The sequence below is a fragment of the Asparagus officinalis genome, chromosome 1, assembly GCF_001876935.1.
Source record: "Asparagus officinalis chromosome 1, Aspof.V1, whole genome shotgun sequence".
Taxonomy (NCBI): Eukaryota; Viridiplantae; Streptophyta; class Magnoliopsida; order Asparagales; family Asparagaceae; genus Asparagus; species Asparagus officinalis.
The window spans coordinates 1,592,936-1,604,495 of record NC_033794.1 but is presented as its reverse complement, the minus strand read 5'-3'; the positions used below and the strand labels follow the sequence as shown (position 1 = coordinate 1,604,495).

Sequence of the window (11,560 nt, the reverse complement as noted above, 5' to 3'; positions counted from 1 at the left end):
AACATAACCGAAACAAAAACAAACCAAAACAAAAAACCCACCAATAACAACAACAATAATAACAATAATAGTAAATAAATAAATATTTGTCTCACTAACTTTTGACAGCTTTTAGACAATTTTATCCCCATCTGAACAATATGATTTATGTATTACCCTTTTCAGGTAAGGGTAGATAAAAAGTAAATGTGTTTGTTTGACTTTTTACTCCAGTTAACGTAGTTTAGTAGAATTTCCGATATTCAGGGAGTTTTAATATAACTGTGAAACTTAAGGGGTTTTCTATGATTCATGAAGTTCAGGATTTTTTAATGCAAAACTCTCCATTGTTCATGGGAGGTTTTGTGGAGTGAAATTTACCCCTTATGATCTCTGGAAAATTTTTGTCTCTTCTTGGTTGCTCATCACCTGACGATAATTTTCTTTTCTCTTAGTAGGCCGTGCAGTTCCTGTTGCCTCTACGAATCCAAGCGAACTGTCAGCAGGTCAGCAACAGCAAGAACAATCAGATCCAGCAAGGAATTCTTCTGCTTCAAATGTTGTCAATCAAGCATTTTCAGCCGGAGATTCTGGAGTTCGTGTAGTTCCACTGAGAACAGTGGTTGCAGTGCCTGCTGGAGTTAACCCTTCACCCTCTGATTCTTCTGCTGTTGGGTCAGTTCGGTTGTTCTATCCTCTTCTGGCAAGAGTTCGACAGTCAACTGCTGGCAATGCAGGTGAAGTTGATGGACATACTCTTCATCAACCCTCTGTTCAGAGAGAGAATTTGGAATCTAACGGTGGAGGTGCTGTAGGAGATGAACCTTTTGTTTCTGGATTGAGTTCTGGTGCATATCAAGGTAATGAGAACTCCTGTTTCTGTAGGGATTAGAAGAGTATGTAAAGTTTGATATATTAGATGAAGCTCTAATATTCGAATGTTTTATGTTACATTGTATAGAGCATATTAAATTTAAAGTGATAGGACTGTTAGCTTGGTGACGCCTTGCTTTTACCCCTAGCTGAACTCAATAATGGAACCCATTCATGATTATTTTAGTACGTTATTTTGAACTTTCGCATTAAACGCGGAAAAATAATATGACCAGTTGCCTGTAACATTATAAAATAAGTCTTGTAGAACAGAATTTTATCTTCATTTTCTAAAGTGGAGTGAAGATGCATCATCATGATCAACTAAAAGCTTGATTTTTCGACAGTGTTTGGCTCAAGCCAGCAGGGTCCTCCAAATAATAACAGCGATAGTGGAACACAAGCTAATGATAATACACCAGGAGGTATTGAGGCACATGATAATGAACAAGGAGTATTCCTCTCAAATGTTCTTCATCGCCTCATGCCATTGATATCTCGAGACAGGGAGAATGATGTTTCTTCAGATATTCCTAGCCCTTCAACTACAGAAGTAAGGAAGTGTCCTGTTCAATATGTTGAGAAATATTTTCTTATTTCAGTAGCAGTACATAAAATTTTCTATTTAATGGCTAATTTTGCAGATAGAGAGGGAAAATTTAAACGGTTCAAGCTCTCGTCATCAAGGTGACCATCCTGAGGTCCCAAGTCCAAAACGAACAAAGGTATGTCCTCGTGAAATTCTAATCGTTCTCTATAGCTGGATCGTAATGTGTATGGATTTTGGTTCTAATTTCACTTGATAATGTTTGATTTTATGAGTGCAGAGAGACGGTGATTGATTTGCGATGTACCCAATTGTTGGCGTCGATGCTCATTACTGTTACAGTTTTTTGAGTTTTTATTTGTAGGGCTACAACATTTTGGAGCTTGGGTTAAGATGCATTACAAATAATAGTGCTGCTTTTGTGAGCCCAATAAAATGAATATTCTTCTCTTCTTGCATGCATATTTACTGTATCCTTGGTACTTTTGTTGTCAAGAATTGGGGACTGATCCACATATGAAAGGTTTTGTGAAATTGGTTATATAGATTATTGTATTTGGCCAACGTTCAATCCGAGCTGGGAAGAATCTCAAGTGCTTGTTTTTTTATGCACATGTTCATGTGTTGAGTTTGAGCGAACAATTATATTCATGTGTTGAGTTGAACAAACATTTGTATGAAGTGTGTATTGTTTTTGTTAAGGTTTCGGATGATGTTAATACGCACCAACACTTTTTCTCTTTTACACCTTCTGATACTTCAGATATTGAGGGATAAAAATTAATATTGCCGTATTGGAGCATCAACTATGTTTCTTATTTGATAAAAACCAGAATTTAAGATAATATTCGGTCTGTGCAGCACGGATACAGTAATTTGACTCCATAAAAGGCTGAACAGCAGGTAAATACCTTGATTGTTTTCACTCAATTTGTACTTTTGCATACTCGCTTGTTTTTCGCAGCATTTATGTACCCCAAGCTGTTCAAAATGAGCACTTCGGTGTCCTCTAACACGCATAGGCGAAAGTCTACCTGAATGTTCTTGCATGACTCTTAGAATTTATTAGCCTTGCGAGTGTCATGAGAATATTCGGGTGAAAATTTTTATGTCTAGACAATAGAGGGTGCCAAAGTGCCAATTTTAAACGACTTACAATGTACAAGTGCAGCGAAAAACAAAGTGAGGGTATAAAGCTTTTGGAAGTAGGCGGCTCAAAAATGTAAATGAAGAAAGCGGGGGTGTTTAAAGTCAAAAAAACCAAAAGAATCACCCTTTTCTCTAGGGCTGGGCGTATTCGGTTCGGTTCGGTTTTAAGCCCAATCCGCATCCAATCCGAATTTTTCGGATTCTCAAAACTCTCATCCAGATCCAGATTTTTTCCCCTTTATCCGAATATTCGGCCCAACCGAAATTCGGTTCGGTTTCGGTTTTGAACCGAATTAACTCCATTTCACAGAAATCTGGGTAAGTTTTAGTTATATCCAAAACTGAAAAGAAGCAATCAAAACTGAAAAGAAACAATCATAACTGTACTAAGCCACTTAATCAAATTGTATGATCTGAATATAACTAGCTTAATACACTAGGAGGACCATGTAATTATGTAGCCTTTTTTAGAGAAAGAACAATGTTTGATTTTTGCCCACCCCTACTTTTAGAGACTTCTTCTCATCCATTTAATTCGGTTCGGTTAACCGATCCGTTTTTTCGGTTGAACCGGTTTGTTTTGGTTTTTGCCCACCCCTACTTTTCTCCTCCCTCCCTTTTGAATTTGAACCGTGCTGCAATAAAAAAAGGCGCTCACTTTTTTCAGAGAGAAGGGAAAGACGGGAAATGGCTGCTGTCGTTGCTGAGATCGATATCAGTGAAGAGATTATCAAGCAGAGAGTCAGAGAAAACCTCAAGCTTCTCGAGGTAACAGAACTTTACTTGCGTGATTTGTTTGGCCCCCCCACCCCAAAAAAAAATTTGTTTCATTATATAGATTGAAATTTCGTCCGGATCAAACGAAATGAGGTTGTGGGTCTGCCAAAATGCCGATTGATGAGAGAAATCATCAATTTTTAGTCGGGTTTTCTTGAAAAAAGAAAAAAAATGGTTCTGTGATGTGTGATTCAAGAAATGAGATCACGGGTCCTCAAAAAAAAAAAAAAAATCTCTTGTTATGTAAAACCCCTTTTGACTTTCACTTTGTTGCTGTAAATGGTGTCTTTGTCATAAATGCTCTTTGATGAGCCTTTTTTTCTTCCTCACTCTTTTGATGTCTATCATTCTAAGGAGATTTTTTTTTAAAAAAAAAAGACCATTCTTAAAAAAATAATTAGTAAAAATGACTTTTTTGCTAAGTAATTAGAAAAATCGATCTCTTTTTGGCCACCTCACCAGGACGGGCTAAAAAGAGTTCTATTTTACAAAAATTGATGCTGAAAACACATGGAACTACTAGTCCCGTGTGTTTAGCATTTGCTAATCAATTTTTAAACACAAGCCAGAGAAAACACACGGGACTAGTAGTCTCGTATGTTTTCTGCACAGTATCAGAAGCAAAAAGGAGGATAGGGAACTGAAATTGCAAAAGGTTCACTCCCTCCAACAATTGGAGAATCTCATCATAAAATCATAAAAATGCCAAAATCACTGCAATCCATAAACATACGGGACTACTGTTAAACATACGCTATTACTAGCCCCATATGTTTTGTGACTAGCGTTTTAAGGTTGATTAGCGAAAGCTAAACACACGGGACTAGTGGTCCCGTGTGTTTTCAACATTAGATTTTGTAAAATCGACCTCTTTTTGGTCAGCTGACTTGGGAAAAAAGATGTCAATTTTGCTAATTATTTAGCAAAAAGGTCGTTTTTGCTAAATATTTTTTAAATAGAGTGTTTTTTTTAATCTCCTTATTCTAATTATCAACGAATTTTTGCCTAGATTCTTGAAAATGAAAGCTGTTTCCGTCGAAAGTCACCTTAGTCATTGATTTCATTAAACTTTAAACGTTACAAATGAATTCAAATAACAAAAGAAAAAAATTACAACTTTCTTGAAAATAAACACAAGATCCGTTTATCGGCTCTTGCTTGCGTGGGTTCTTTGCCGGTGCCGGGATTAATCCGTGGACGACCTCGAATCAGATCTGGTTGCAGAAAATTTAGCAGAGTTTCGCCTTCACCGGGGAAGCTTTTTTGATTAGAAGCGCTGAGATCGACAAAGCGAAATCAGGGCTCTTCTCGAGATTAAGACCAAGCCTAATCTCAAGGAACGGACGTACGGGCTTCTGATCCTTCGAACAACTTCTCCTTTGTGCTGAAGTTCGCCGGGATCTCGCTGTCCTTCGCTGAAATTTCGTGCTCCTTCACTCTCCAATCCAGCAGCACCTCGTCCTCTTGATAAAATTCCAGGTCTTCGGTGGTGCCATTCCCATAGCTTCGAGGATGTCCAATAAAAGATTATTGTGACAAGTCTCGAGAATGAAGTCTTCGCTGACCGGATCCCTGCAGTTCATTGCTTTGTTTCGGAATCTCTTCACGAAGTTTTCGACCGTCTCACCATTTTTCTGTTTCTCGTCAAATAGTGTGCCGATTGAAATCTCGGTGTCGTCGTCGAAGAAGTTTGTCAGAAACATGTCCTCCATGTTATCCCAACTGCTGATACTCCCCGGCTTGAGGCGGCGATACCAATCGAAGGCTGTTCCGCAAAGAGTGCCCACGAATGACCGCACCATTAAGGGTTCATTCCAGGAGATTATTCCTAAATGGGACTTAAAATATATCAAATGTTGGGTCGGGGAGCCCTTCCCATCAAACGGCGTAAAATTGATCAAGTTGAATTTCGCCGGGTATGGAATTGATTCCCATTCCCTTGGATATGGACATGGTATCCCAGACCTTTTCACTTCTTGGGCACTCATCAATGCGTTAATCTTGCTTTCCAAGTCCCTCATTTTCTTATCCTCACTCGTATTCGTTTTCGAGTGATTTCGGGGAGAAGTAACGTGATCCTCCTTTGTGTTGTTATCATCCGAAGGGCCACCCCCATTATTGTTGTTGACGGGAGGGGTATTCATGTTGACATTATCCTCCTCCCGCTCGTTATCATCTTGATTCGGATTGTTGCGACGACTAGACTCCCCTTGGTGAGTTGTTAGTGCCGCGATTTGCTGGTCATGCATTTCTCTCATCTGTTGCATGACCATCTCCATCTCGAACTTGAAATTTTCCTTCTGCTTAGTCAAAGCGTCCTCGAGCAACTTAGCCACCTGTTCGGCGCTAATCATGAGTGACTCGTAGGGCTGTCCTGCACTCATCCGAGCCGGCATCCGAGCAAACCTCTGAAGTTTCATCTTCTGAAGGAAGTCCCTTCTGTATTCTTTGGTAGTTCTTTCGCCTACTGGTCCCTGTTCGCAATCGAGTCATGCGTTGGGATACTGTGGCAAACTGATCCGGACTAAAGTGTCGCGTTGACTTTCCTCTCCCGGTCATGTTAACAGATACTTTTGGAAATTCATCATCATGTAGAGCAGCTCTCTTCCTTCGGAAATGTCTTGGTCTGGATTCAGACGTTTTGGTGGAGATTCTTTCAAATACTGAAACTCTCTCCGGGGTGGTCTTGGAACAGCAACATTCTGACAACACTGCCTTGATGATTTTGGCACATGGACAGTGAGAATCTGTATTCCGGGCACTCATTTTCCTGGATTTTTTCGCACCCCCAGCTTGATAGTACAACTCGTCAGTTTGATGACTGGAGCAACCTATCGTGTGTTGGCACGACTTCCCAGGTATAACGTCTTCGTCTGACGAGTACGTTTTCTTCTGAGGATACAACACTTGGTTAGCATTTTCAGGAGTCGCATGTCTAAGGCGACGTTTTTGTGAATGTTGGCCCTCAACAGGCTCCTGGATTTCAACACGCAATCCGATGCGGTCATTTGCGGGACTTTTTTCGTTATACATTCTCTTCCACTGCTTAGGATGACGACCTCCAGCCTGACAATGTGCTCGAGATTCATTCAATCGGCCTAAGCGCTCTTTGACCGGAGCTTTGCCTCGATCATCGGGTGAGGGGCCAAGGCGATCTTTGATGGTCATCTTAAAATGTGACAAATCCACACTGTCAACAATCTCAACCGGAGGTGTGGAACTCGATGGAACTGAAGAAATAGGTGTAGGACACTTTCTGCCTTGAATCTGTTGCGGGTCAGACTTGGGTGACCCGCAAGTTGGAAGGTCGGATTTGGACGACCCGCAAACTGGAAGGTCGGATTGGAGTGACCCGCGTTTTGGCGGGTCGGATTGGAGTGAGGGTTCCTTTCTTGTGGGATGTTTTCGTTTTTTGGGACTAAAAGCTGCTCCAGTTTCTTTTCTTTTTTTTGTACTTGTTATTAATCATGTTTATGAAAAAAAGTGATGTTTTTGACTAAACTAGTACATAAATAGTATGTTTTAAATCCACATGCTCAAAAACAAGATGTTTTGTGTGTTGCTCTAGTGCGAAAAGATCTTTGAAGTTGCTAATCTGATGATTATGATTCTGTTCGATTTAAAATATATAGAAAGGAGTTTAATGAATGAAGATCGTACTTTTTTCCCCTGATGGAAGATTGTACTAATATAATTAGGTGCAGTCATGATTTTTCTAAAGGGTAAATTACGGTATTCCTCTACGAATTTTCAACATTTTGCAGTAAACCCCCATAACTCTTAAAATCACACTAAACCACCAATAGCTATTGAATTGTAGAAAATCCCCCAGAAATTTTCACGTTTTACAGATAACCCCAATGACGTCATCAGTCGATATTTAGGATCTCAATCTGTTGTTAATGAAAAATGTGCACTAACGCTATTACAGTGTTTATATGCAAGATGCAGAAATGTATTGGAGATTTTCTAAAAGCCTAATAGTTATTAGGAGTTTAGTGCAATTTCAGAAGTTATTGAGGGTTTATTGCAAAAACTTTGAAAGTTCTTGTGGGTTTAGTACAAGTCTCTTTTAGTGATTGGCTCAAGAAATTCACCAGAAAGAAAGAGTGACTCATGGGTATGGACACGAATGCATGTATACACCCATTCACAAAGTGGCGTGCTGCTTCAGTAATAATGTGTGTGTGTGTAGGGGGTGTTTTCGTCGAAAGTCACCTTAGTCATTGATTTCATTAAACTTTAAACGTTACAAATGAATTCAAATAACAAAAGAAAAAAGATTACAACTTTCTTGAAAATAAACACAAGATCCGTTTATCGGCTCTTGCTTGCGTGGGTTCTTTGCCGGTGCCGGGGTTAATCCGTGAACGACCGCGAATCAGATCCGGTTGATGAAAAATTGGGCAGAGCTTCTACCTCACCAATGGGGTATTTGCTTGAAGTCCTGAAATCGACAAAGCGATATCAGGGCTCTTCTCGAGATTAAGACAAAGCCTAATCTCAAGGAACGGACGTACGGGCTTCAGATCCTTCGAACGGCTTCTCCTTTGCTCCGAAGTTCGCCGGGATCTCGTTGACCTTTGCTGAAATTTCGTGCTCCTTCACTCTTCAATCCGGCAGCACCTCGTCCTCTTGATAAAATTCCAGATCTCGAAAATGAAGACCTTTGGCTCGTATTTATAGGCTTTGAATGCGGTTATTTGGATGAGAACAAGGGATTTGGCTCTATCTTCAGTCAATAACAGCCTAACCACGTTTGGGGATGATCTCAAATCAGTTAAGAACCCCTGGAACCGATAAACCCTGCAAAAAACCAATTTAAAACTGTCAAAACGTGTTTTGGTACCTTACTGCGCGGCAGGACGATCCGACCCGCGCTTGCGCGGGTCGGATTGGTCCGTCCCGCGCTTGCGCGGGTCGGATCATTCCGTCCTGCGCTTAGCGCGGGTTCGCCGACTTTTTCCCTTTTTTGGTTTCTTTCTTCCGGGACTTGTTCTTGTCGCGTATTCGATAGATTTGTTGATTTGTATGCTCCGTCGCGAGACCAATCGTCGAACGCGCGTTGGTTAATATACGCGTGCTGATCGATGCGCGCGTGCTGATTGACGTGCGCGCGTTGACCGGCGCGTACGAGTTGATTGACGTGCTCGCGTTGACCGACGCGCACGGGCTGATTGACATGCGCGCGTTGACCGGCGCGCACGGGCTGATTGACGTGCGCGCGTTGACTGGCGCGCACGAGTTGATTGACGTGCACGCGTTTGACCGACGCGCACGAGTTGGTTTGACGAATCTTCTTGACTCGCCCATTCATTGCTTCGAGTTTCGTGCGGGCTCTCGTAGACAATTTTAGACGCCTACAAAAGCCAGTACATTTTATTTCTTTAAATCAGAAAAATCGAAATCCAATGATCTGTAAGACTATGGCATTTGCAGGATATGACGTGCAATCAAAAAGGAGGATTTATATTATGTGTTCTAAAATGCTACTTGATGTGAGATTCATCTTAGCCTCGATTAAAGTTTCAAGAAGCAAAATTATCGTGTATAATGAAATATACCCATTTTCTCCTTCTTATTTTTTAAAATTCCCCTTATTGTTTTGTGGCAATCGAAAGGAACTTCCTCTCACATTGCTGTAACTTCCAATTTTACATGGCTTTATTGGCTTTATGTTTTGATGCAACAAGATGTTTCCCTGCCGTGTGATTTTTTCCTTCATTGAGATGTTATTGTCTCTTGCCTAAATCTAAAGCTGTAGTCACATTTGATCGGATGAATTTTGTTTTTACTCATACACCTTTGCTTAACGTGTAAGCTCTGCGTTGTGTAAACAAAATGTTTTGCCTTAGAACTATATAATTTTTCCTTTGATTAACTAAGTATGTTGCTCTTCTTCAATAAGGAACTGGGAATTTCAAAGGATATTCGGGAGTTTGCGAAGAGAGAATACAAGTTATGGGTAAGATTAGCATCATTTCTTCTAGTTCAAAATGTTGTTTAGTTTAAGTTTGATTATAATTTACCATATTTCAAATTCTAAATTATGTAGTCTGAACTGAAACAAACATCCAATAAATAAGCAATTTCTTGGTTTTATTAGGATTTACAATACCATCAGTTGCATTGCTAACTCCCATCACATGTGTCTAAAACAATACAAGTACACCAATCTTTATACATATATCAGCTGAAGAAGGTTTTTTAGTTAGTTTGGGGGAAAAAATTACATATAGCAGCACGTCAAGTTTCATAAAATCAGGTTTACAGTTTGGATATTGGATGTCTTATAGCTTCTTTTGGCTAAAGTCAAGTTGGACTGCTGAAAATTGAAGTTCTTAAATATTTGCATCAGGTTGGTGACACAAAAGATAGATACTACCGCAAAAGGTAAAAAGGCTTTATCAGTGCAAACATTTACTAGTTCATTTTGCAAATTTGGTTCTCATGTGGTACTAAAATTAATATATATCAATATTTTCATCAGGACTTCGACAAACCAGAATAATGCTGGAAGAGAATACACCGGAAGAATTGTTTCTGACAACCAAAAGGCTGCTGCAGTAAAGAGAGCAGAGGAACTTCAAAGAGATTTGAAGTCTCACTATCCTTCATTCATCAAGGCAATGGTTCGATCACATGTATCTGGTTGTTTTTGGCTGGTAAGTTAAGTCAAGGGTTAATTGCTGGTAGACACCCTGTACTATCGGTAAATTGAACCTAGTACCCTGTAATTTTATTTTGAATATATTCCCTAGGAAAGAATTCTATTGCTGCAGATAGACCCCCTTAGTGAAAATCTATTGTTGCATATAGACCCCTGAAAAGGGTTTAGAACTTTACACATGGGGCCTATCTACAATATAATAGAACTACATGGATAGTAAGTTTTATTTGGAGACAGCACAGGGTGTCTATCTGCCATTAACCCTTAAATCAACCATATATTTTATCTTAAGCATGTTATGAAATCAATCACACATGTTTGAAGTGTATAATTTTCTTGTGATTTAAGGGGCTTCCTTTTAAGTTTTGCAATGATAATCTTCCATCCGGTGAACTAAGAATGACATTGGAAGACGAGAAGGGTAAGGAACATGATGTGCTCTATCTTGGAAGAAAGAATGGGCTTAGTGGTGGATGGAGAGGCTTTTCAATAGATCATAGTTTAGAAGACGGAGATGTCTTAGTATTTGAACTCACTCAGGCGGCAAGATTTAAGGTGTCATTGAGTTTTCCCTTTGTTTTTAGCCTGCAGGTAATCTCAAGCTTCAATATCTCAGATACTAATCCGTTAATTATCGCATAACATCAGGTACATATAGTGAAGGCACTTGAGGAAGAAAAGACCGAAAAATCCATGACACCGAAGAAAAAAAGGGAGCCTGTTTCACAAAAGCGACCTCCAAAGACTGGCTCTGGAAAGCAAGCAGGAAGCGCGCCCAAGAGAGGTCGTAGATGCATCGAGAATTAGGATTTTGGCTTAACTTCAGACTGTTTTTGTATCTTCTTTTTGGTCTGATCAGTTCTACTGCTCGAAGTATGCCATCCGTATCGGAATCGTCATAGCAGATCTCCATGCGGTCTGAATGTAAACAGAAACTTGTTTCTTGCAAACATTGAATACCTAGCAATGATTTCTCTAGAATCTCTTTGGAAGAATTCATATGGTTTAATTTACGCGTTTTCAATTTCCTATTCCAATTCCTGACGGGAAATGAGAATCCCGATACTAATGTATGTAGTTGTTTATCTTCTCTGGGAGAATTCAAATCATCTCCAATGCAGGCCTCCAGCTTGCCGATGCTGACATCAATGCGTGCAAACTGATCCCATAAAAACAAACTGACGAGATCCAGGCCGTCAACTCTGACAGTCGGGTCCTCAATACCCCAGTACTTGGCGCGATGATCCTCTCCACTACAAAAAAGTAGTGGAGAGACCACTGCTTTTAATCTTAATCGTTGATTATTTAGTAGGCGGTTATGATACAATTTAAATCAAACACTTACCATACCCCGTGTATTGCACTCATTCCTAATTTGCACTAAAAGATAAAATCACAACAATTAACTAGATAATCAATGGCCGTGATTATGTAGTGGTCCCTCCACTGTTTTTTTTTCAATAGTGGCAGAGGATCCGAATCGGGGGGGGGTGGGGGGGGGGTCTCTCACAATGAATCGAGGTTTTCCTCATAAATTTTCAATTGAGGGGGTCATTGACTTGTTG

At 40.0% G+C, this 11,560-nt stretch overlaps 2 protein-coding genes across 8 annotated transcripts in view; both read left to right on the top strand.

The window, feature by feature from the left end:
• The window catches only part of LOC109845540, a 9,809-nt gene extending 7,699 nt beyond the window's left edge, over positions 1–2,110 (top strand). For 5 of the 7 annotated variants that reach the window (XM_020414826.1, XM_020414814.1, XM_020414834.1 and 2 more), the window contains exons 13-16: positions 435–839; positions 1,200–1,405; positions 1,497–1,577; positions 1,680–2,110. In XM_020414826.1, coding sequence (XP_020270415.1) covers positions 435–839; positions 1,200–1,405; positions 1,497–1,577; positions 1,680–1,694 — 707 coding nt within the window. In that variant the 3' untranslated portion in view covers positions 1,695–2,110. The remainder of the gene's footprint in view (positions 1–434; positions 840–1,199; positions 1,406–1,496; positions 1,578–1,679) is intronic. The other 2 variants (XM_020414840.1, XM_020414821.1) reach the window with 1 other exon arrangement.
• LOC109845532 (B3 domain-containing protein Os05g0481400-like) lies at positions 3,173–10,990 on the top strand. Its single transcript, XM_020414793.1, has 6 exons — positions 3,173–3,316; positions 9,234–9,290; positions 9,684–9,718; positions 9,816–9,990; positions 10,344–10,550; positions 10,644–10,990. Exons 1-6 carry the CDS (start codon positions 3,236–3,238, stop codon positions 10,800–10,802), a joined length of 714 nt encoding a protein of 237 aa, XP_020270382.1. The 5' UTR covers positions 3,173–3,235; the 3' UTR covers positions 10,803–10,990.

Bases quoted from the DNA above. Each gene is read 5' to 3' on its own strand.
- LOC109845532 (XM_020414793.1), top strand. From the start codon at position 3,236: ATGGCTGCTGTCGTTGCTGAGATCGATATCAGTGAAGAGATTATCAAG. The intron at 9,719-9,815 runs GTAAAAAGGCTT...TATTTTCATCAG, and splicing joins GATAGATACTACCGCAAAAG to GACTTCGACAAACCAGAATA. The intron at 9,991-10,343 runs GTAAGTTAAGTC...TTGTGATTTAAG, and splicing joins TATCTGGTTGTTTTTGGCTG to GGGCTTCCTTTTAAGTTTTG.